Raw genomic sequence first — 26,030 nt, forward strand, 5'->3', positions numbered from 1 at the left:
TAACGAAACATTTTTTTTTTTTCGTTTAGACTTTATTAGAACAGCAATTTTTCAGAAAATTTGTAATAATAGTGAAGAAAGAAACTACTTGTGATTAAAAAATGCAATGGCAACGGCCTAGTCACTGATAAAGCTTCGGTTCCCATCTATCACCGAAATCAAACATCAGTAAGCGTGGTTAGTAGACAGACGGGGGACCGTCTCGAAACCTACCGGGTGCTGTTGTCATGTGTTCTTTCTGTATGTTGTTCTTTCTCTTCTGTTCTTCTATCTTGTTTTAATCTCTTGTGTTGTTATCACCTTACATAGTCTAGTTGCTCAAGGTGTACATTTATGTGCTGAGTAGTGTGTAATGTAATGTAATAAATATGCAATGGAACTGAACGAACAAATATCAAATTTTATTTCTTAATTTCTCCATTTGTGAAGACTTTATGAAATTAAGGTGTAGAGATCTCAATGTTAGGAGGTTTTTAATGGTGTTTAGTGATGTGAAGAATCGTTACCGTGTTAGTATGCACGGAATTGGGAGAAATTTACAACTCAACGAAGATATTGTTCTTCCAGCATTTATTTTATTTTTGACTTCACCAGATGAAAAAAAGCTGTCCAAAAGTCGATTGTATATAATTTTGATCTTAATTTATTAAGTCCTTATTTGCTTAGTGATGGAAAGAATCGTAAACGTGTTCGTATGTGTGGAATAGGAAGAAATTTATAACTCAACGAAGATATTGTTCTTCCAACTTATATTTTAGTTTTGAAGTTACCAGACGAAACAAAACTTTCCAAAAGTCGATTGTATATAATTTTGGTCCTTATTCTTTTTTGAGTTTAAATTATATTTTTCGAGAATAAGTCTAAAAAAATAGCTTAATTTTGAAAAAGATGAAAAATTAAAGGCGTTAGTACTTAGATTTAAAGAAGCTAACGATGCCTTAATATTACCTACAAATTAAAGAACCTGTCCTCCAAAATTATTGGAATAGTGGGCTTTTGTTTCTTTTTTTGTTTATTTTCGAAACATTCAAGTCATCCACATCACATTATGGAAATTTTGAATATACGTGTTCTATCCTTCCATATGGTTTTTGGATCTATCTAAAGGTGTATACTCAAATGTAGACGAATGTAATTTACCAATAAACCTACGTTCTGCTGTGTACCTTTTCACATGGTAATTTGAAATTAGGTATAATATGATGCTGGTATACGACGAATATACGTTGGTGTAGATAAAATTGCTGACTAAAGCTATAGGTACCTTTTCACTTCATCACAAATGATAGATAACGTTGTCATTTTTAGTCTTCACTATCATATACAGCTATGGGCAAAATTAAAGGAACAAAACTTAAATTTTGGTAATTATGTCTTAAGAACTCTTGTGAGGCAACAATTCTTAAATGTTAGCATTACTCATATTTTTTCGTTTGGTCTTTTTTTCCGGCGTGAAAGATCTTATTGAAAAAGCATTTATAAATTGTTAAAAAACTCAACTTTTGTTGAAATAAAAATATAAAATACTGGGAAAATAATTTATTACAGGAAATGGTTTGTGTATTTGAACGAGCTAATCGAATACACAAACCATTTCTTTCGTTAAGCTAGTTCTCCTGTATGTAATGTTCCTTGGGATGAGTTGTTTCTTACTTTATAAACGGTCTTTGGATAAGCTAAGCCAGGGAATAAACAGTGTGAAATGTTTTTGTGAGTGGTGTTAAGGCAGCCCAACTCAGCTCATACCTTTGGAACACCTCAAACTGGAAACTAAATCTTTTTCCAAGAGAAATTTTACTTTGGTAATCGAAGGTTGATGGTTTACATTTTTTCTATTATCGTTTGGGTTTAGTGTTAATTCGAATTACTATTTTTAAGTGTTTCCTTTAAGTTGGATAAAGTTGTAGCAGGTTTTTAAATTTGGGTTAGTTTTATATAAGATAAACTAGGATAAAGAGCAAATTCGTGCTTCTTCCATGACGGCTCAGCATTACGTAAGTACTTAAGTGAACAAAAAACAGTTTAGCTCAAAAATAGCAAACGTTCTTATTATTTTGGCCACAGCTGTATAAATCTTTTATATGAAAATGTGTATAGTGTTACATTATTAACTTCGAATAGTTAAACATTTTACCGTATACAAACATATGTAATTTTACCTGATGAACGATAGATATACCTATGAACATTCAAATGATGTTTACTCAATGTGAATTCTAAATTCATGAGCGAATGTGCTAGGAATATAATTGAATGGAATGTTAAGGATCTAGTTTTGTGGTATACCATCAAGGATGATGTTCGAGATTGAAAAGGAGAGAAAGGATGACAACAGAAGGCTGATGTCTACCTTAATAGTTTATATTTACAATTCTACATATGATGCCTACTTGGGTAAATTTGAGGTAAGACACACACATTTCAATCGTTTATATCCTTTTACGAAAAGAGTATAGAAGCTATTTTCGGGATTGAATTTTAAAAACACTGGGGCTTGAAATTTTGCATGTGAAATTCGTTGAAGAAAATCGATATAAAGATGTCGGAATTGTTGTGAGAAATGTTAAGGAAGGTGTTGAAATGGAAGTTTATGAACATTTATTTAATCAGCTCAAGGTCAAGTGAAGACGAGAAATGTTCAAATTTTCACTTTGTTGTTGTTCCGGATCGTCTAATTATTGTGAAAACTATTAAATTTTATTTATTTTACAGTTTTTTGTATAGATTGTATTACAAGCTTATGGCTAAGGGTCAAGAATTAAGGAAGGTATTCATTTAAAGCAGCAAGTGTGAAGATTTTACCCGGTTGTTCTTGTACTATCCAATTGTGGAGCTTATTCAATTCAGTTTTAGAGATAATGCAATTTTACTTACTTTACAGTTTTGTGTATAGATTGTACAACAAGCTTATAGCTAAGGGTCAAGTGAAAGCAAGAAAGTATTTAATCAAAGCAGCAAGTGCGAAGATTTTACTCGGTTGTTCCTAGACTATCCAATTGTGGAACCTATTCAATTCAGTTTTAGAAATAATACAATTTTATTTATTTTACAGTTTTTTTTGTAGATTATACAACAAGCTTATAGCTAGGGGTCAAGTAAAAGCAAGGAAGGTTTTCATTAAAAGCAGAAAGTGTGAAGATTTCACTCGGTTTTTTCAGACTTTTCAACTGTGGAACCTATTCAACTCAGATTTAGAAATAATAAAAATTCTTTCTAAAAATTTAAATATTGCAACTAAAGCTTTTGAAATATATTCAAACTTGTTTTTGAAAAAACAAATACTGACTCAAATAGATTGTGGAACGTATTCGTTTTTCACATCACTTGCTTTTTTTGTTATATTATTTTTGCTAGGTTAATGTTTTAAAAATATTTGTTTCATTGAATAAAGCGTAATTTTCCATTTGTTTTTGAAATTGGAAAAATTCGTTAAGTTTGTGAACTTTTTGACGCTAATTTACAAAATGAAAAACGAGTTTATTCTCTTCCCCAAAGGCATATAAGTCATTTTTTTCTTGTATTCAGTGAAATTATATGTGGTTGTAAACATAGAAGAGGTAGGTTAAGGTTGCAGGTAAAACCAAGTTAAATTTCATTTGAAAATCACTTTTTGAATTGAATGTCAGTCACAGCGAAAGATGTTTTATTCCTCTACCAAAAACAGGAAAATAAAAGATCCTGCAAATATAGGTATATACTGTACAATATGTATGTCAATTCTTTCATTTCCGATGTTGTTCGATAATGTAAAATGAACTTTTAAATAAAATTGAAAAATAAAATAAATAATTAAGAAAACATTTTATAAATTGAATCCATTGAAAGAGGAAACTGCCTTATTTTGCCTCTTTTACTTATTTTTGAAGCTGCTTTATGTACAACAAAGGTTTAAGGAAAAATAACTGACACATATGACTTAAAAGGTTATTAAAATTTCAAGAAATTAAATACAAATTTTAAAGTGTATCATTGACATCGAGATAATTTAAAATCTTATTTAAAATATCTTAATGTTAATAGTCACTATTTAGATTCATGTCCCTCACTATTGTTTATTCTTAGTAGACTTTTAAAATGAGAAACTAAGAAAATTAATAGGTAAAAGTATAGGCCCTAAGATTCAGCTTGATGGTACTCCATCCGATTTCATCAAATTTTTGAAATTATTACCCATATGTTCCCATCGTATTTGTATGCCTCAAATGCTCTCAAATTTTATTTCATATTCACTTTTCGAAATAAGATAGAACGTTTATTTAACCGACATTTTGAAGAGTTTTGAGGGGTTCAATAATAATGTCTTACTCCCCTAACGTAACTTCCTACTTTAAATATTATTTTTAAGGTACTGTTTTGTGGTAAAGAAAAAAGTGAGGGTTCCCGTTCTTATACTGTTCTATTAATATTGATTTCACAATAGACCAACAAAATTCTTTAACAAAAGGAAGCATCTTCTAATTTTATTTGTATCTTCCTTTTTGAATATAAGGAAAAAGTAAAAAAGATCCATGCAACGCTTCTATAAGGCGTGCCAAGCGTGTCAAGTGTTTCCTCTCATTATATTGTAAGTTGAAACCACAGGAAGAGTTGGGTAGGATATATTATAATCTCCAGTTACCTATTTTTAAATGAAATTATAATTCATATGTTCAATGGTTTAATCATTAAATTTATTTGAAATACAAGATTCTTTTTTGTGATTAAAATTATATATGTTTTTGTGTCTTGCAGAAGAGAGACAAACAAAAAAAAACTCATGGCACGTGTTTTATTTCAATCCCTTTTTCTATTGAACTGAGACTCTAAGAAAAAAACAAATGATGATTTCTTAAAATATCTTACACAAAGGATCATAATTCATAGAAATAAAATCATCCTACGCCAATTAATATATTTACATTCCCTTTAGATGTAATTCGATGATAGAAAAGACCTAACCGAAAATTCAGTTGGACAAAGATTTGGCTTTTTGTTTGTCTTTTATCTTTTCATTTAAAAAGTGCTTCGGTATTTCTTTGGATTTATTTTCATATTTGAAACGTTTTCAAATGTCAAATGTTGTTACCTTTCTGTATTTTTGTTTATTTCCCATAAGACATCATTTAAAAGATTCATATTTTCTTTACTCCATAATCAAAAAGACTGACATGATGAAGAATGAAAGGAAACAATGAAAATTTACTCAAAATGTCAAAGTTTAAAAACAAATCAAAGAAGTTTTTCAAAACAATCTCATGAGATTCTGAAGTTCTTAAACTGAATTTAAAGTCTGTGAAATTATCAATTTGTGGGGGAAAGATTTGAATCAAATTGTATTTTAATTTAGTAGCTTTTTAAAATGAGAAGTCATTTGTATTAATTTAACCCTTAAACCCTACCCAGGGTGCTACATCACCCTGTACTTCATTTGATTGATAATATTTGTGGAGGCCCTTAAATTAAAATGTGTACTTAACGTTTTAAATAGAAGTTTTAATAAAAGTTTTTTGATATTCTATTTAAATATTAATAAAAGTAAATAAAATAAATATTAAAAATGTAAGAGGACTTTTATTTAATAAAATACCTTGAAATAAAAAACAGGGTGCCGTGGAAACCAGAGTAGGAAATGTCCAATCCAAAGTATGGGTAGGGTTCTAGGGTTTATGACTATTTTAATATTTTTGAGACATTGAGATTGTTGTATAGAAAAGGTTCATTGACCGTAGCTGTCAACGTGTAAAGTGACAACCAACACTTTGGAGAACTGACAGTTGTCCATACAAAATCGGTAAATGTCATTTTTCACATTGTTTTTGACGTCGTTTACACGCTTAGAAGTGCAATTGACTCAAGAATTAAATCCTTATGACTATTTCAAGCTTGGTTAATTTTTACCTCCAGTGAATTCGTCACTAAGCAGAATTGCAGTATTTTTGCGAATGAGTGATTGTTGAAAAACTGCACACAAAAAGAGTGCTTGTTTGGTGAGGTTTATGGGCTGGCAGCATCATCTGGCCGTATTTTTTTCAAATAAGAGTCAGTTTGAGCATTTACTTATCGTTATCGTAAAATGATAATGAACTTTTTATAGCCCGAATTGGAAGATATTGATTTCGACGATAAGTGGTTTCGAAAGGATGGTGTAGCTTGCCACACAGCTAACGAAACAATCTTACGTAATGGCTGCCAAGATCATGTGATTTGACACCTTCGGACTTCTTTTTTTTTCCATTATGTGAAAGAAAAGATGTACGTTGATAAGCCATTAATTATTGAGCGCTAATAGATAAGACAGTTCTACACATTAACGGCATAGAACCTCAATCATGCCTCAGCAAATGGCCGATATTTTGTTCTAAACTCAATAGAACTAAACCAATAGTATCATAATAAAAAGAAATTACAGTATTTTCCAAAATAATTTATGTTTTATTCAAAATCATCATCGGCTCTTAAAATTTCTCCACCCTTTATTTCATTTCATATCTTCTACTCTGTCAATCTATCGACATAGGAAAATTGTCAGACATTATAGAAATATCAAAAGGCCGTCTATCAAACCTCTGTTTCGACCAATCGCAATTAATTTTTGACACTTTCAATTTAAAGAGATTGGGTTGAAGTTCAACTCCAATTGAAAATAAGTTGTATGGTAACTGTCAATGTCAAAACAAGTTATAACATTGAAAAAGTGAATAAAGTTTTGTAAAGAACTGTCAAATTTCACTATGATTTAACACAAATAATTCTTCCATATCAATAATGGTTAAAATATGACATCGATAATAAAATTTAATCGATCGTTTAAATCTATCAAAACAAATTATTGTTCGGAATTGAACAGTTATTTTATGCCTTTCAACAACGATTTTGAAGACATTCGATTTTGCATCTATTCCACAAAGTTCTATTCATCAAACCGCTTTCATTCCTACCCAAATTGATCTAACTCAAAAGGCAACAAGTCGATATAAAAATGGAAATGGATTATGAGCAACTTCCATTGTAATAATTGATAATAATCATGCCTCCTCACATTCATTTCTTTCATCGTCATTTTCAGTAAAATGTACATTTTAATCCTTCCCCGAAGCACTCCATCGTCTAGATACCTCTAAGCAAACTTCGTCAAATACGTTTCTAATCCCATTTAACCGATAATAATTATAACCCCATCGTTGCCGACAGAGATCTAGAGCACAAAAGTCCAATCCCCTTTTATGTCGCATTATATGTTATAAATACGTACAATTATTAATTCCCTCCCCCGCCTTCCACAACATAGCAATTTCTATTCCTGTATCATTATAGTGTCTAATAGTTAAGACAATTTGGCATCTATTAATTTAAATTTAAATAATAGACTTCATGCTTATTTGTAGATTAGAAGCAAAAGAAAAACTCACCTGTGGTAATTGTTCATTTAAACTGGAATAACTAGACGCCCGCGATGGTGTTCTTTGGATTTCTGATGGTGGTTCGGGGCTTCCACATATCGATGACGAACATGATGTTGATGAACGCAAAGATACGGAATCTGAACGATTCCTCATAGGCGATATTTGTACGTGTTTTAACATCTGAAAAATAAAAGAAGAAAATTTAACAAATTGCAGATTAAGATTTAAGATTTATTTAACTAATGCATTTTTAACATGCATCCCGAACACTCAATCTATCTGTCAAATCAACTTTACCTAACTTAACTATGACTGCACAAGCTGTCATTTGCAATTAAGCAGTTAATGGATGTCATGTACGATACGATTGCAATAATATACAACAGGTGCAATTTAAATTTACCTACTTAGTGCTTGCAGCTCGTGCCTATGATGCATAATTCTGTCTGCGCAATAAATTCCCATTTCCCATCAGGTTGGGTTGCTCAAACTAATAAACAATTCATTGCTTTGACGTTTTTGTGAAATGACTATGACATTTGGCTGCCGGCCGCCGCAATGATCCTGCCTGACAGTTGTGCAAAAAAAAAGGAACATCAATAATTCTGGTAGAATGCAAACGACTGTGTCGCAGGTTTAGGTATGAAATACAGATAAAAATGTAAAAGTATTGTGAAAAAACAAATGTGTGACAGACATATGACAGTTAAACGTGAAACAACAGATTGACAGATACTTTAGTAAGAGAGATAAAACACGATGAATAGAAAAAAAAAAACAATAAAATGCTACTGATGAAAAATGTAAAAGTATTGTGAAAAAACATATGTCTGACAAACATATGACTATAAAACGTCAAACAACAGATTGACAGATAAAGTGAGAGATAAAACATGGTGACCAGAAAAACGATAGAATGCTAATGGATTCTACCGTTATGGTTATAAAGTACTGATGAAAAATGTGAAAATATTGTGAAAAGAAACAAATGTCTCACAAACATATGACAGTTAAACGTCAAACAACAGATTGACAGATAAAGTAAGAGATAAAACATGATGACCAGAAAAACGATAGAATGCTACTGGATTCTACCGTTATGGTTATAAAGTACTGATGAAAAATGTAAAAATATTGTGAAAAAAAGCAAATGTCTCTCAAACATATGACAGTTAAACGCCAAACAACAGATTGACAGATAAAGTTAGACCGATAAAACATTATAAACAGAAAAAAACGAGAGAATGCCTCTGAAAACGAGTTTGGAATTTTACCCAAAATCAATAACGCTATCACATAATGCAAATGTCAACTGTCAAAGTATCTCATTATAAGAAAAAATCACACAAACGTCAGAATCAATTCGTTATATTTGACATTTGATTGTCGCAATGATCCTGACAGTTGCACAAGAAAAACATCATTTATCGAAGGAAACGACTGAGTCGCAGGTTGCGGGTAAAAAGTCTAAATTTATAATATAACGGAAAACAAATATCTGCCAAACATATGATAGTAGAACCTCAAATATCAGTTGAAGAGATAAGACATGATAAACGAACAAAAAAACGATAGAAATAAATATGGAATTGTTACTAATCGCAATGATATAATTTTAATGTGAACTGTCAAAAAATGAGAGTTAAAATAAACGTCAAAATCGATTTGACATGTGCTCAGTATGCAAAAACTATATAATCTGTCTGATACAATCTAAACAAGAGGAAAGAAATTGCTGACAAAATGAAAGCAAAGATTAAATATAGAATAAAATAGAATAGAATAGAATAGAATAGAATAGAATAGAATAGAATAGAATAGAATAGAATAGAATAGAATAGAATAGAATAGAATAGAATAGAATAGAATAGAATAGAATAGAATAGAATAGAATAGAATAGAATAGAATAGAATAGAATAGAATAGAATAGAATAGAATAGAATAGAATAGAATAGAATAGAATAGAATAGAATAGAATAAAATAGAATAGAATAGAATAGAATAGAATAGAATAGAATAGAATAGAATAGAATAGAATAGAATAGAATAGAATAGAATAGAATAGAATAGAATAGAATAGAATAGAATAGAATAGAATAGAATAGAATAGAATAGAATAGAATAGAATAGAATAGAATAGAATAGAATAGAATAGAATAGAATAGAATAGAATAGAATAGAATAGAATAGAATAGAATAGAATAGAATAGAAGGCAAAATATTAACAGAAAAGAGAAAAACGAAAAAGGATATGTTGATATCATATGATATGTTCAGAAATCCATCATAAAAAATGGCGTTCTCTGTTTCATGAACATAATTTATAATTTTCACCCGAAACATTGTCAAAACCAGGCAGACAAGGAGCTGTCAGAAGGCAAACTGAGCTCAAGTGGTGAGACATAACATATGAAGACAACCATCTATCACTATTATCAAATGTCAGACTTCAACTGCAATAAATTGCAAAAACTCAATCAATTTCATATTTTTACTAAACCTTATCTTACCCTTTTATAGGTACTGGCGGGCGTGCCGCCAATAGTTCTGCCTATATGTCAATTTAAAATTATGTCTAAATTTATGACAGAAATATCAAATGTGTCAGACAGTAGTAGTTTTATTCGACGTCTGCTGTCATTGTGTCATCTATGTCTGTAATAATGACAGAAACTAAATTCCAGACGAGAGAGGAAGCTAATTTTAAATATTTTCAGCTAATGGCTTATGTCACATGAATTGTATGTTTGTTTTAAACTCAACAAACAAAACGACCGGATGTTAAAAAAAAAATCAAAACGCATAAACTGCACACCTAAGAGGAGGAAGAGGCTTTTCACTCTTGGTCGGTCTCTCCCCATCAAGTCTACCATTATCATCCACTCCAACCCAAACCCTGTCCATACCCATTTGTCCAGAGAGGAAGATTAACTATTCATAAATCCCTATCTCCAACCAACAATGGGACTCACTTGGGGAATACGGATGTTGAATAACTAAGTTTTGTTCTTTTCTACGTGAGAACTCAGTAATAGGAACTATTAAGCAGTGAATTTGGTTGCGAGAAGGAGAAATAAGGCAGCGTTTACATCAGGAAGGTAAGCCACTATGTGTCTATTAGATTAACGCGGGAAGTTGGAAGTAGCTACTGGTCTCGTATAATGTTAAAATTTATTCAATTTTTGTATTTTAGTAAGTGAGACAAAAATATGAATTTATTGCTGTTTTATTGGAATTTATTAAGTGGGGATAGTGCATACTACAAATGTGGTTCTTTAAGTGATTTTTGGTGTTTTGGCTTTGATTTAAGTTCAATTTGAAAAAGGGGGAGACAATGACGAGACGTGATTTTAATTTTGTTTTTCTATACAAACGAGAGGGAGTTTATTCTGGAATCAATAAAAATACTTGAAGTAGATAGAAATAAAATAGGGATGAAGAAATGAGGGTTCACTTAGAACTAATTGGTATATTTGTTTCGTGATTGTGTTGTATAAAAGAAGTCAGGAGTGTTCCCATGAAATTAAGAAGCTAATGTGGTTATAGATAGAATTTATGATGAGATAAGAGAAGATATAATTAAGATAGATAAAGAGAAGAATTATAGAAAAATATTTTGAGTGAAAGTATCTATACATTCTTCAAAGAAAAATTTAGAGAAGATTTCTAATATAGAAAGTGTATCTTATTTAATGTTTGTGCAGCATAAGTTTTTCGAAGAAAAAATAATTCCAAAACAAATAAAGTTTTCAATTTTCAAACAGGTTGGCAACGCTTTATTATACAAACAACTCCAAATTTAAATTTTGCACGAAGTTTGGAACACCCTTACAACTAAAAATTGAACATAATCACTTTTTTAGTGGTGAAGGGAAATAAGTCCCCTGGGAATTTAGTCCACTAATTTATTTCTGCGTTTTATGCATGTATGAAGAGCGCGTTGCCAATTCTCTTTAAATCGCATTACTTAAAAAATATCTATTGTATAATTATTTTTTGAAAAACTTAAAGTAGTTAAGTTGTTGGAGAGATAATTCACATCCATTTTCCACTTTATTTAATGTTTTAACAAAATTACATAAGAAAATAAGAAAACTTTTTAATAAATTCCCTCAAATAAACCACACCGTGTAGGTAAACATATTATAACAATCTGTTATCCTTGCTTAATGTATAATATCCTTTAAACTTCTTAAGCTCTTATAGTACATACCTACGCTCATAGCTCGTGAATATTATAAAAGTTATAAATTCTTTCGTTAGTAGGTATAGAGTATCTTTTGCTAAAGGTATAATGGAGACTGCTAGAGGAAGATATAGAGTATTAATTTTGCACCGTAAGTGCACTTTTTCGCGCTTTAATCTCTTTTTTTTCACTTTGATGAAGAATTTTTGAATTTTTACGAAAACAAAAAAAGAAAATAAACTTACAGAACGGAAAAAATACCAACACCCTTAGGACAAAGTTCCTTATTTTTGAGAGATTTCACTTCCATTTTTCTTTTTTCGTTTTATTTTTGACAATATTAAGTTTAATGTAAACAATTTGGTTTTTCATAAGATGTGTGTGTGTAGAAGAAGTCTTAAAGTATAAGCAAAGTGACTCTCTTAAAATTAAAATTATTTGAAGTCAAGACCTTTTAGCTTATGGCTATAAATAACATATGTTCCCAACACATATCTACCTTATGTAAGATCAGTGACGGATTTGGTATAAAATCTGTGAAGTTTGAGTCAGTTATATTTGTTCAATCAATTTCAGAGAAAATGACAAAATTTCAAAGTAAATGAACGCACCTATTTTTTGTACGTTTGACATTGACAGTTTAAAGGTGGTTTCAATCCACGGATTCGATATAAAACCTGTGAATTTTGAGTCACAAGTTCTGTCAGTTATATTTTGTCAATCAGATTCGGAGAAAACGACAAAATTTCAAAGTAAAGGAACAAACCTATGTTTTACATGTTTGACATTGACAGTTTAAGGGTGGTTTCACACAACGGATTTGGTATAAAATCTGTGAAGTTTAAGTCGCAAGTTCTGCCAGTTATATTTTTTCAATCAGTTTCAGAGAAAATGACAAAATTTCAAAGTAAAGGAACAAACCTATTTCTTGTATGTTTGACATTGACAGTTTAAGGGTGGTTTCACACTACGGATTTGGTATAAAATCTGTGTAATTTTAGTCACAAGTTCTGTCAGTTATATTTTTTCAATCATTTTCAGAGAAAATGACAAAATTTCAAAGTAAAGGAACAAACCTATTCCTTGTATGTTTGACATTGACAGTTTAAGGGTGGTTTCACACAACGGATTTGGTATAAAATCTGTGTAATTTTAGTCACAAGCTCTGCCAGTTATATTTTTTCAATCAGTTTCAGAGAAAATGACAAAATTTCAAAGTAAAGGAACAAACCTAATTTATGTATGTTTGACATTGACAGTTTAAGGGTGGTTTCACAATTTCAGAACTGTATTGTACAAAATTTTTAAGTTCATTGTAACAGATTTATGCAAAATGTATACAAGATTTGAACTTTTCGACATTGGTATAATAAAAGAAACTTTGTAAATTCTAAAGTGCCATTGACATTAGAGCTACTAACGAACGAATGATTTATGTATATGAATTTTAAACAATTTATAAACCTTTCCGTGCGAATTGTAAACACAACGGTAGCTCAAATTTGTATCTTAAGGTAATAAAATTAGCTTTTTAATTGCTAAAATAAGAGGATTTAAGAAAACTAATTGTTCGTGATAAATTGCAATGTGATTGTAACGAACTGTCAAACTCAATTCGCGTTCCACATTCGATCCACAAATGACATATATATGTTTTACATTTGTCAAATTCCAGCTCTACTAACTTAAAACCAAGGAATAAAAGATTCTATGAATAAGGCGTTGTTCCAATGCTAAGCGACCTATTATTGTAAATGGAAAACATTCAATTAATATTTTGACAGTTCAAATGACAGGTGTCTAATGTCCACTACTAAGCGATCCATTATCATTAATAGAAAACATTAAAGTAAAATTATGACACTTCGAATGACATCTGTGTTTGACAGGTGTCATACAAAAAAACCCAAAGCTTAACCGGTCAAAGTGAAATATCTTTTAGAAAACGATGTAAGACTACCATTGCATATTGCGAAGAAGTATTTAAAAGTTGCCTTGAGATTAATTCCGCATAAAGTCCGCCACTCTATTGTGTGCACCATTATTTTATATAGCTTATACCTCCTCACACGAAGGATGCGCTGTATAAAGATTATAAATTGTATCAAATGATGTTCTGCAAGGATTCAGATTCACCACATCACCATTCCTATCATACAACATAAGTCGTCCTTGATAATGACTTATGTATGTATATTTATAAAAGCGCGAGTTTACCAAAAAAGAAAATTACTTTTATAATTATGTTTCAGTTTCTTTAAGGTTATTGGTTTTTTTTGTTGGTTTAAGTTACAATTAAAACAATAAAATACTTCTTATGGAGGTATGTAAGGATTGCTCTGGAATGTCGTATTCCTTGGCTGTGCATATCCTTGGCAATAGTGTCTGAAGTTATTTTTGGGTTAAAGTTTGAATTCTTTAGTTATACACGACTAAAAAAAGTTCAATCAAAACTTGCAACATATTTCCAAGGAAATTTAATTTCTTTTGATGCAACATCCTGTTGTGGTTGATTTTGTGCTTTTTGTGTTGAGTTTATTTGTTTTTCGTTTAACTTTTGTTTGCTGCATTCTTGTGGTTTTTTTAAAGTTGTATAAGACAGAGAATGAAAGGACGGAAATATAGTCAAGTTAACCCCTTCCTATAATCCATGAATTTTGTCTCCATTCATGCTTACAACTTAGCTCATCTATCTTTATAAATGAAAAGTTAAAAAGGGTTCCCATAATCGTACTTCTATATCATATCCAAACTAAAGGGATTCCTATTGTGGTGTTTCTTTTTTTGTTTTTTTGGTCTTAAAATAACTCAGGTGTGTCTCGTATATAAAATCTGAATATACCTTTTATCATAAAACCTATAAAAAGAATATTGACAGGAAAAGTTACGGTAGGAAAATGAAACTTATAAATTTTATTTATAATCAAACCGAAGAAGAAGATAGTGAAGCGTGTAGACTGTGGATGGAAAAATTTGTTGCAGCAATAAAGCACAATGATGCATAAAGAAAAGTGAAGCTAATGAGGCGTTTGAAAGTTATTGCGTTTTTTCTTTCTAAAGGGTTATCAAAAGATGATAATGATTATGATGATGATGATGGTTTGAGAGAGTGATATGGTTGAGTTGTTGGAGTTTTTTTTATGGTTAAAATGAATTAATAACGTGTGGAATGTATTTGATTTTATTCGAAATGTTCCAACAGAATAAAAACCAGTGAAGTGAATACAAGATCAAGAAATCAATAAACGTTAATTGAACATCATTTGGAACGCTTGTGTAAAAATAACTATTTCTTAGTTTTGGTAAAAATCTTTTAGAAAAAGATTGTGGAATGCGTTCCTATTTCACTCCTTTCAGGTTTTTAGTATTTGGTTAATATTTAAAAAAGCTCTCCCCTTCGAAGCATAGAGTCTTCCCAGACTTGTATTCTTATCGTTTTCAACGCTGGTCATATTGCGATGAAATTTTGAGTGTTAATCTTTTCTAATTCTTCATTTCTTCATTATCATTAATTTCCACTTCTTGCAATTTTTGATTTGCTCCTGTTAAGCTTTAAATTCCATAAGTCACAATATGTTTGCAACTTTTTTTGAACATCAGTTGCATCATTTTTGTATTGTCGGCCAATATTACTAAGTCAAGTTAGTTTCCGTTTAAGATACAACTTCTGGTAGTTTACACTGAAGGCATTCAGGAAGAGGGAGAAGAAAAGTGGACTAAGGAGGCAGCCTTGTTTTACTCCTATTTTCATGACAAATCTGTTGCAGTATTTAAAGCATCTTTGCAGACATTCCTTAATTCGAGAGTTTGTAAAATAAGGCAGAGAAGGCATATAGTTTTTTCCCGTATTCGGGCGACACTTTTCAGAAAGAAGATATTGCATACTGTGGGATAGCACTTACGGAATCTGGCTTGGAATTCACTGCGCAGAATATTTTCATCTGCCCAATAAGTGTGTCTTTCCCATAATGCTACTGTATACATCTTCTTAACAGCGTTGAGAAAAGAATTTGGATTTAATTTCTTCATCAAGCTTTTTGGAACCTCGCCACAGTCGTACTCGTAATCCAAGTTGAAAGTTCTTGTTAATTCTTCAAGAAAGGCATTAGTTGCGTTTTTGAAGAATTTATAAGGTATCCGGTGTTCGCCTGGTCTATTCATTTCAACTATCTATATTTCTTGAAACTTGTAATTATTAAGATACGATCCACAAGTTTTTAATGCAACAATCTGATTGTGGATTTAATATGGAGATGAACCGATTTTGTTAGTAGATATCCAAAAGTCCTTTAAAGTTCTAATTTTAATCTCAACACAAAATATAACATGTATCTTATAGTTTATTGAAAGAGGAAATCCCTTATTCCTACTTTGATTCTTCTCTAAAGACCAACCTCACCCAGAATTACATTGAATTGAAAGTATTTCTGTCCATCCAACCACATAAAGTGGATAGCTTATTTGCAAATCCAAGGTACCTAAACCCATAAGATACAAAGAAAAATATCGAATGTTAGATACTTTGTTGCTGTTCAATTTGCCAGAGGTATAGCAAAGCAGGCATAGAGAAATGTTAAAGCGGCTAAGGAGGATAAAGATATAAGGCCACAACCACTAAATAGATACAAATAATAAAATAGACATTTAATAGCTACAACTTATGCAGATAGCAGATAGCAAATAAACCTATCTTTCTACTAGACCTTATATTATGGTAGGATGATACATCACTCACCTGTGCAATGTGACAGGTATAGAATGGCAAACTGACAGATACAAGTGAGTTTTAAAAAAAAAGGACACGTGATATGAATTCGAAATATTTTCAAATAGGTACGAATATTTAATTTCTTTTGACTTGGAATTTGTTAAGTATTTTTTTTCTTCTTTTCTTTTTTAATTTCATGTAAAGTTCGAGGTGAGAAAGATAGAAAAGATATAAAAATAGATATAGATATGGATAAAGCTACTTAAGAACCCTGTGCCTTATATGCTAATTGGTTCAAAGAGTGCAGCGAACCGAATCTCCCTCACTTCTTTGTTTAGTCTTTTCTTTATACAATTTGCAAGTGCAAAGATTCTTAAAATTCTTTTAGCTATGGTATACGAGTATAAATATTAATGCGGGTAGCTGTGGGAAAGAATTTAAGTGTTTCTTTTTAAAGAAGTGTGAGATAGATACTTTTCTGAAGGTTTTAAATTGCAATGTTTTTATTCCCGGCGAAGAATTTGATCAATGACAATAAAATACCTCGGCTAGGGAAATTTTTGACTTTGTGATGAGAAGATGATAATGAAACCATCAAATGATGAAAAAAGAAGAAACTTTTAAAAAACCTTCCATTTCGGAGTACTCGTCCTATGACTTTTATCATAAAGGAACTATTACAAAAACCATCGATCTCATATAATCTCAAGATGACAGAAGTATAATTGCGTTATTTTAGAAGTTTCCATCATGATAGATGAGGGTTTCTGATAAAAACAAAAAATCACAAAGGCTTATTTTATAAGACGCTTCATTTTGATATTTCATCATTTCATCTCGCTCCAACATAATTTTTTGTCTCTTTATATTAAGTGACAAGAAAAAACTTTTATGATAGATACTTCTAAATGACAGAAAGATAGTTTTTTATATTTTACAAAATCTTAAACTTCTAGTGTCTGTTTACCTCTATCAATTGACAAGAAGAAACTATTTCGAGATGTCAAACTGACAGAAAGATCTAAGGATCCAAACTTGACTACAAAATCCCAAATGCAAATAATAGCTTTTAATATTTTTAAAAATCTTAAACTTCTAGTCTCTTCTTAACTCAATCAATTGACAAGAAGAAACTAATTTGAGATGTCAAAATGACAGAAAGATCTAAGGACCCAAATTTGTCAACAAAATATCAAGTGCCAAATAATAGCTTTTTATGTTTTACAAAATCTTAAGCTTCTAGTATCTGTTTACCTCTATCAATTGACAATAAGAAACTATTTCGAGATGTCAAAATGACAGTAAGATCTAAGGACCCTAACATGTCAACAAAATTGCTAAAGCCAAATAAAACTTTCAGTAATTTCACTTATCATAAACTTCTAGTGTCTGTCTTTTTCTATCAAGTGACAGAACTATTATGATACGTCAGAATGACATCTAAGGACCCAATCATTTCAATAAAATTCCAAGCGCGAAATAAGAACTTTTAATATTTTGAGAAGTCTTAAATTTATTGACAGAAACGTCAAAATGGCAAAAACTTGAGAAATTTAACTTTAAGCATACTCAAAAACTTGAGAAATTTAAAGGTAACAAAATATTACCAAAATATTAAGAACATTTTAAGATAGTAGAAAAATGTTAACAAAATATTAATTCTTATTTAGGTGTCAGAAAATTAGTTTAAGAAATCTTAAAAACGCCAACATGGAAATATAAAAGGAAATGCTTAGAAATGTCAAAGTGACAGATATGTATGTTGATGACATTTGGATAGGATATTAGAAAATATAAGAGAACTTCATAAATGGCAGGCAATTATTAAGGTGGCAGAAAGAAATTACTTAGGGTGTGTTTACATGCGATTTCTTTAAAGCGACTTAATTAGACGTGTCATTAATTGTCACTTTCCCGTAGTTTACAATTAATAGGGTAGTCAGACAGAAACATTAAAATTTGTTGAAATAATGAAATGTCATAATGCGTGGCTTATTGTTAAATCATCCAAAATGTTTAAGAATAGATAAATATTAACCAATAATAAACCAAGCTTCAAGACATTTTCAAAATTTTTTGTTGTTTAAAAATAAATGACTTTTGTTATTTCAAAATGACATATAGCTTCTACGTCATTTTTTAATATTGAAAGTGTTAAAGTGACATGAATAGTTTCTTTTTTTTCAATACCATAATTAAGATGTCAAAAATTGCCTATAGTTCAAATTGTTAACCATCATGAACAAAACAAATCAACTTCCTGTGCATTGCAATGCTTCAGAAAACTATCCAATATTTCGGACGTGTTGCATTAAAAAATAAATTCATATATTCAACAATTGTTCTATATCCAGTGATGCATTAAGCTGAGACACCCTAAGCATTTATTTTGATCTCAGTTTATTTTTTGATATGGACAAAAAAAGAGTTGATTTTATGATTTTTTTTATTTCCATTACCACCAAATCCCCAATGTCACATATCACTAATTCCAACTTCCGTACCCGTACCGGAACAAACAATTTTGGTTGAATTCTCTTTTTTATGTGTACCATTGTTCCATACCCTTTATCGTTCTTTTTCACTCTAATAATTGTAGCTTTTATTGTGCAATTAATGTTCCATGTGGTAGCATGGAGCAAAACTACAAAAGAATCAACATGGAGGTAAAGAATATGGAATCACTATTTCTAGGAAAAAGTGTACCAATGCACAGGGGCGGATCCCCCTTTAAGGCAAAACAATATGTTGATGTAAAAACGAGAACTTTTAAAAGGGGCCATCAAAAAGTAAGTCTAGTCGATATTACTGGTAGTTGTGATCATTATCAACAAAAAATCCACCTGCCAAACAAATGATCCTTATTATTTGAGGCCCCAAATATAATTGTGTGACAGATTTGACAGCTGTCAAAAAAATTAAGGCTTTTTTTCACAATATATACAAACACTTGGGATGAGAAAGCGATGACAGAATCGATAACACAAAAGTTAAAAAGAATAATTTAATCATGGAAACGTGCCCTTAACATTTTATAGACACAGGAGCACTATACAAGCTTTGTCCGATTCCTATTTTTTAAGACATTATGATATTTTTTAAGACATTTTCTTTAACTCAATTGGTTAACAGAAGGAGCGCTCTTTGTTCCAGGTACTTGAATTCAATTAAATCCACTCCTGTTATATAAAACTACTAAATGTGACCAACCATTGACCACGTAGAGAGTTACAAGAGCGAAACCTAAACCTAACTATCCCGTGTCAGTGTTTTATGATATTTTGTTGTTGTTATTCTCTCAAGCCTGCATAGGGACAATCCTCTAATAATTGTCTACCACAAATGACATTGCGGTTGGGTTTTATAGATTTTTGCTATGTGCCAAGAGGTACTCTACAAACCCAGAACGCTCTAGGGATTGTCATTGCTTCTGCATTCTATGTACCCATTCGTTTGGTAACTAAAGTTGACCAAATGCAGAATTCAAACCAAAGACCATAGAGACCATAGCATCATGGTGGTGGTGACGATGATGTTGATGATGACTTTGATGATTTTCCGCGCGTGGTTGAGTTTAAATTTGATCCCTTAAACCAACAACCTCAACTACCTAAAACCCACCAGCCGCCGCCGCCTTCCGGAAGCGCTGTTCTTTGGCTCGATGCTATATTAAGTGGTTTTTTGAAATGCATTCGCGTGATTTGAATTCCATATATCCATATTCATTCTCAGAACTCCGAAAAGGAGGCTTTTAATTCTCTATTGCTGTTTCTGTTATTCTAGAGATGTATAGAGAGAGGAAGCTAGATTTAGTTACATCAAAAAACAAAAGGGTGTGTGCGTTTTAACTTAGGATACAAAATTCAAAAAAGGTTCAAACCAAAACAACACGCGTATCACGCAATTGATGAAGCGAGTGTGTATACGTGACGAATTATTTAGAAATAGATATGCTATCGTAGCCATCATCATATAAAGCCGCATTATACAAATGGATATAAAAATAAAAATAAACTATGAAAGTTTTGTGGAGTGGTGGGGGGTTTGAAGAGGTAAAGAGCCGAGGGGATTGTCGGATTTATAGGGTTAAAGTTCAATTACCAGTTTATTTTCGTATAAATATATAGAATTGAAGGCGTGAGTTGATGTAATTATACCACATTAATAAGGGTTGCCTCAAGGCCTTGCGCGTTAAGTTAGGTATTTGACTTTATGTAGATATATTTTTGTTCGAAAGACTGTTGCGTTAAGTGGTCTCTGATTAAAGTTTGATTATACAAATTGATGGTGCATGCGGTGCACTTGGCGTTATTTTTAAGTGCCGTATTATCTAATTGTATATTTCGAGGAGTGTTTTTGGACCATAATATCTTTGAGAGGGATTTTAATGAAAAATTATCATAGAAAAACAATTAAGATTAAGATTAAGATATGACCGATCACAATTGAAGGGGGATCAATTGAATTTTTTAAAATCGAAGAATGGCGGATAAAGGGGATTATAAGCATCTTTGAAAACATTTTAATACTAAAATTTTGAATTATAATTATTATAGACTTAAGATAACATATCAATGGAAGTGTAAATATTTATTAAGTCAAGGCAGTTTTTGTTAAACCAATTTTTTGAGGCTTAATAGAATGGCCTGCGTGCGTCTTTGAGCCTTTTGGCATAAGGTGTGAAAGTTATTATACGTGTTTTGTTGGAAAATCAACAAAAAAAATATCCGCAGTATGAATACTAGCGATAAAAGTTAGAGTAAAATCTTACTATAGATGGGTTCTCAAATGTTGGTACGATTGATATTGCATTCGTATCTCGATGGCAGTGTTGTTCGTTGAGTAGTTATGCATTTGGAATCATGTGTTTTCCATCGGCGAAAAAAATCAATCTGTTACTGGGCTTATTTTGCAAGAATAGAGAAGATAATTTAGTTTTGCTGCTTTCTTTAAAGGTTAATCCCAATTTAGATTAAATAAATCTTTTTGGTGTTTCCACCGCACAAAAAGATTTAAAGATGATTAAGTTTTACAGCACTTTCTAAAATACAAGTGGTGTTTCGATGTTTCTTATGAAGTGCAAGTGAAGAACTGAATAGTTTAGCAACATATAAGAATACGGTTCCTACTCCATGTACATTTTTTTTAATTTGATTAAAACAAAACTTGATTTTTTTTACACAAACATGCAACTAAACAGACAATAAATCATTATCTGTAAAACCAACGCCTCACAACACAGGTTTTTCTACACAAATTTTGAACTTTTGAAATGATTGGTGAGAAGAACATCGTTGACTCTTTGAGCTGCTTAAGCACTGTCGTTATATGAGACTCTTTTTACCGTTATTCAAGCAAATATATATAATAGGCACTAGTCAAATAACCATTTGAATATTTCTGCTTAACAGTTTAAATTGTAGTGAGATAAGACCAAGTGAAAAAGACCAACTTTCAAAAATATTCAGCATTTGGACCTACTATAGGAAACTGGCTTTATCACACTTTAAAAAAGTGAGCCATTTCTCTAAGTTCACCTTTATTTCACGGCTGCACAAATGAACCGTAATACTTCAGAAATGGTTATCAGACTAACTGAAGTCGTACGCTATCAAGTAAAGATATTCGTTCTTTTGCCGTACTTAGCGAATGTGGCATTAGAACTCTGATTTGGATCTCAGTGTGGGTACAAACTTTGATTTATAAGACAATCAAGTTGAGGATTTAAGATAATAGAACTGTGTTTCTGAATGACTGCATTTTTACATTATAACAGGTTTTTGAATAAATATCAAACAAAAAGGACATTTAATGTGAATGATCATACATTTTTAGGATTTCATTTCCAAAAATAGGAAAGAGAACATCCAATCTCAAATGTTCAATATTCCCATAGATATTATGACCCGATAAAGCAGATAACCCTTGTTTTTCGAAATTAGTCATACTTGTCAGATTTAAAAATAGAGACATGTGCATTTAAAAAAATTTTTTTTTTTAGGAAAATCTTTTAATAAACTTTATTTTTTTAACTTTTAATCAAATTGTGACACCTTAAATATAAGCTGCTAGCTGATTGTGATAAATATGCATTTTTTTGCAATACAACATACCTTCTAAAAGAAACCACGAAACCTATAGAACTATAATTGTCTCTTTTATAAAAATTTATATAAATTACTCACATCATTCAAGTTCCAAGGAATCGAGGACTTTGGAATCTTAATGGATTTTCGTAACTTTCAAGTGGCGAACAAATTAAACTAAAGAGAAAAATGTGTGTTCCTAGGATCTTTGTTCAAGCATTCGTACATTTATCGAAACGAACATTTTTCACTTTTTTTAAAGTTCCTTAGTAAAAAAAACATCCACTCAATTGTTAAAGTTAAAGTTCCTTAGTAAAAAAAAACATCCACTCAATTTTTTTAAAATTTCTTTTTGAATCAAAATTTATTTGAAGTTGACATCGCTGCCAGTTCTTAGATACGACAAAACATACTAACACACTTACACCCACGTACATCTTTATGATAACCTTTTATTTATATTCAAGAAACCTTGAAACTTCAAGAAATTTTAACATTTTAACTTTAAAAGTCAGACCGATTTTTCCAACGAAAATTTCCTAAAAAATATAACAGAACGACATTTTTAATTCAGAAACTGACAGTTCCCGCTCAAACAAAAACTGATAGAAATTTTATATTTTGTTAATAAAATGTAAGAATTTTTAGTCACAATTTTCTTCGGGATGCTACAAAAATATCAACAAATATTATAGAACTTAAGTTCCTTGAACTCAAAATGATTTTAACCCCGATATAATTTATGAATATTTCAGGGATTAAATATGTCTCATTATCCTTATTCTAGAGGAGGAACTAATCAAACCCCGCAACCCAAACTCGAATGCTTACATGGACCTCAGTCTCTACCCAGCTAGTCTGTTCCCTGTCCCTAATCATGGGAAATCCGGCTCGAAGGACCAAAATATTTTGCACAATAAGTTTAATTTGTGGTATATAATATATAAAAATACTTCAATTTTAACAATCTTTTTTAATTTTGATACAACACTCATTTTGAATCAAGAATTAAACGGAAGTGTCCATGGTTCTTATATCTAACCTCCATCTAACCTTCTTTCATTGAATTAGTTCAAAAGTTGGTAACTTTACAATTAGAAATTATATTAATGCTGAGTTGACATCTACATTATGACAGCATCCAACACGAAAAATATAAGATGTAAAGAAATTCTTGAGTTACGAAGTTCTAAAAATAAACCAAGAATTAAATTTTACAACTTTCCAGAAGTCGTCGGTTAATATTGGAAACCTTCGTACCAATTTAATAAAACCGAAAGAAAAAGCACAGTATAATTTTCCATGAAAATAAGTCTGTAAGTCTCTTCTTAAAAAACTGCAGCCCTATCTTAACACAATAAACAATTTTGTATCCCTTAAATATTATATAATCTACATACTACAAAACAGTTACTTAAACTTTATTGTTCATCTAAAAGAGATACTAATCCACTTGAGAGTAAGTACCATCTACCTACCTTGAATATAAAGTGTATTTGAAGACATAAGAGATACCTTCTAAAAAAAAGCACCTGTTTTATTGAAATAAGAGACTTGAAACAATTTCCCAGCATTTATTTTTCCAACAAACGTTAAAGGAAGCATTGTGCATCTTTTAGTAGCGCATATCTTTTCTCTAACATCCTTTTAAAATCCATATTTTTTAAACCATCTGCAATCTGTTGCATTTTTTTTTTTGAGGAGTAGGTTTTCTTCTCGCAAAGGAAAACTCAGTTTTCTTTCAATGAACAAAAGAAGATAAAAAAATGTCTTGTATTTATGGGGATGGAAAGAATATAACACATGGTTTTTCTCAGCATCAGGAGAAGACACCATGAGCGACAGAGAGTGAGAGTCAAAGCAACAGTGAAGTGCAGTGCAAACTGCAGGCTTTAGGCTTCAGAGTGAGGACTAAACTGACAAGAAAAAAAGGACAAGATGTGAAAAACAAGATTCTAATATTCGCCGCCGGAAGGAATTTGAAAATATGCATCCATCCCATGAAAATAAAAATGTAGTGCAACTGCATCATCACTTTATAAAGGATAAGAGTTGTGTGGGATTTTTACTTTAACAGGATATAAAAATGTTTCCAATTTTGTTTTTGGATGCATTTGAATACAAGTTGATGACATGTTCCTATTTTTCTTATTCCCACGTGGATGTTATGTGGCGTCTATGTCTTCAAACTTCAACCGGATGTCTTAAGAATCTGGTTTAAAGCAAAGGCTACATAAGATGCGTTCCTAGAAGTTTTATATTCAAGTTAAAAATTTATCGAAAGATTCCTTATTGACTGCGGCCGCTGCTATGAGCCAAGATCTTCGTGATTGAATTTTGATTTCCTTTTATCTACCACTCCCTTCACACCCCCTAAGAACATGATGCTTGCGTGCAAATGATTTTTAACTGCTCTTTGGTAAGAGGAAGGAAGTTAATTACTTATGTTATTGAAGTAGAGTAGTTAACCGGTGTAAAGCGTCTATGTTTATATACGAGATGGTGTGTCGTGAAATGATGATGATGATGCATTTCCTTTAGGAGCTTGAACATCATCCGGAAGGAGAGGTTGTCATAAGAGAGAAGACAAAATAATATTTAAAAAAAAACACAAGTTGGTGAGTTCCTTTGACAGTTTCTATATACGTACATATAGAAGTTATATGATGGAGTCAAAAAGAATGTAATTAAGTTTTGAATCTTAACCGGAAGATGAAGCTGTGAGGAAACCATTGATACTTGCATTCCCAGATGAGGACAGGATGTGTGTTACCAATATGTAATTGGTTTATAAATAAGGTTTATGATGTGTTCATAGATATGAAACTGGTTTATATAAAGAGGAAGAAATTGAAGGTTTCTAGGATAAACAAAATTAGGTGCGCAACAGCTTGTGGAGACTTACAACAATCAATCATTCTTGAGTGCTACTGATATCAGAGAGATGGAGGGGATCAACAGTTTATATCCAAATCCAAACGGCTAATTTGATCAAAGCACTTTTCTTGACAAGGAACTACTTTTGGAGGATTTATCAATTCTTCGGTAGAGGCAGTACCTGTGAAAAAAATTAAGGAAGCACAGGCAGGAGTTGAATCGAAGACCTCTAACATGACAGCCCTACTCTCCAACAATCACGCCACGTGTACTACACCAAGTTTCCTGGTGAATCTACAGCCAATCATCATTTCAGATTCGCTCCACTTGATTGCGAACCTCATCAATAGTCACGCTAGCTGCTTACTTCCACAGATCCCCCCTCTTATATCAGGCACAATCTTCAAACGAAGCTCTACTTGTATTGCTAACCAACACGAGTTCACGATTTTTCGAAACTTATCTCCAAATCTTTTCAACATAATTACCAGTAACTGAAGTTCTTCTTCTCTTGGCTTGTCTTGGAGCAATTAATCCGATAAGGCTCCACTTTTTTGTTGAGGTCTTCTAGGTTTTTATTTGGGATTCTATTATTTTACTATCGACTATTCATCGATTTCCTTTCATCCGAAAACTGCTGCTGGAGTAAAGATTCTCCAGCAGACTCCTTGTGGTCTTCTTCCAGAGCTCTGTGCTTCTTTATGGTGATCTTAATTGTTTGCAATTCTGTTGCATAGCTTACTAGACTCGCCTTGACCTTGATTACCAAACTGGTTGCTACTTTTAACAG

The 26,030-nt window shown here is 31.3% G+C and overlaps 1 protein-coding gene across 1 annotated transcript in view; it reads right to left on the minus strand.

Moving 5' to 3' along the window:
- LOC129940570 (uncharacterized protein DDB_G0271670) overlaps positions 1-26,030 on the minus strand; it is a 79,000-nt gene that overhangs the window by 19,570 nt on the left and 33,400 nt on the right. The window contains exon 2 of the mRNA XM_056048948.1: positions 7,389-7,562. Within this exon, the coding sequence (XP_055904923.1) occupies positions 7,389-7,562 (174 nt within the window). The remainder of the gene's footprint in view (positions 1-7,388; positions 7,563-26,030) is intronic.

Source organism: Eupeodes corollae, chromosome 1 (genome assembly GCF_945859685.1).
Source record: "Eupeodes corollae chromosome 1, idEupCoro1.1, whole genome shotgun sequence".
NCBI lineage: Eukaryota > Metazoa > Arthropoda > Insecta > Diptera > Syrphidae > Eupeodes > Eupeodes corollae.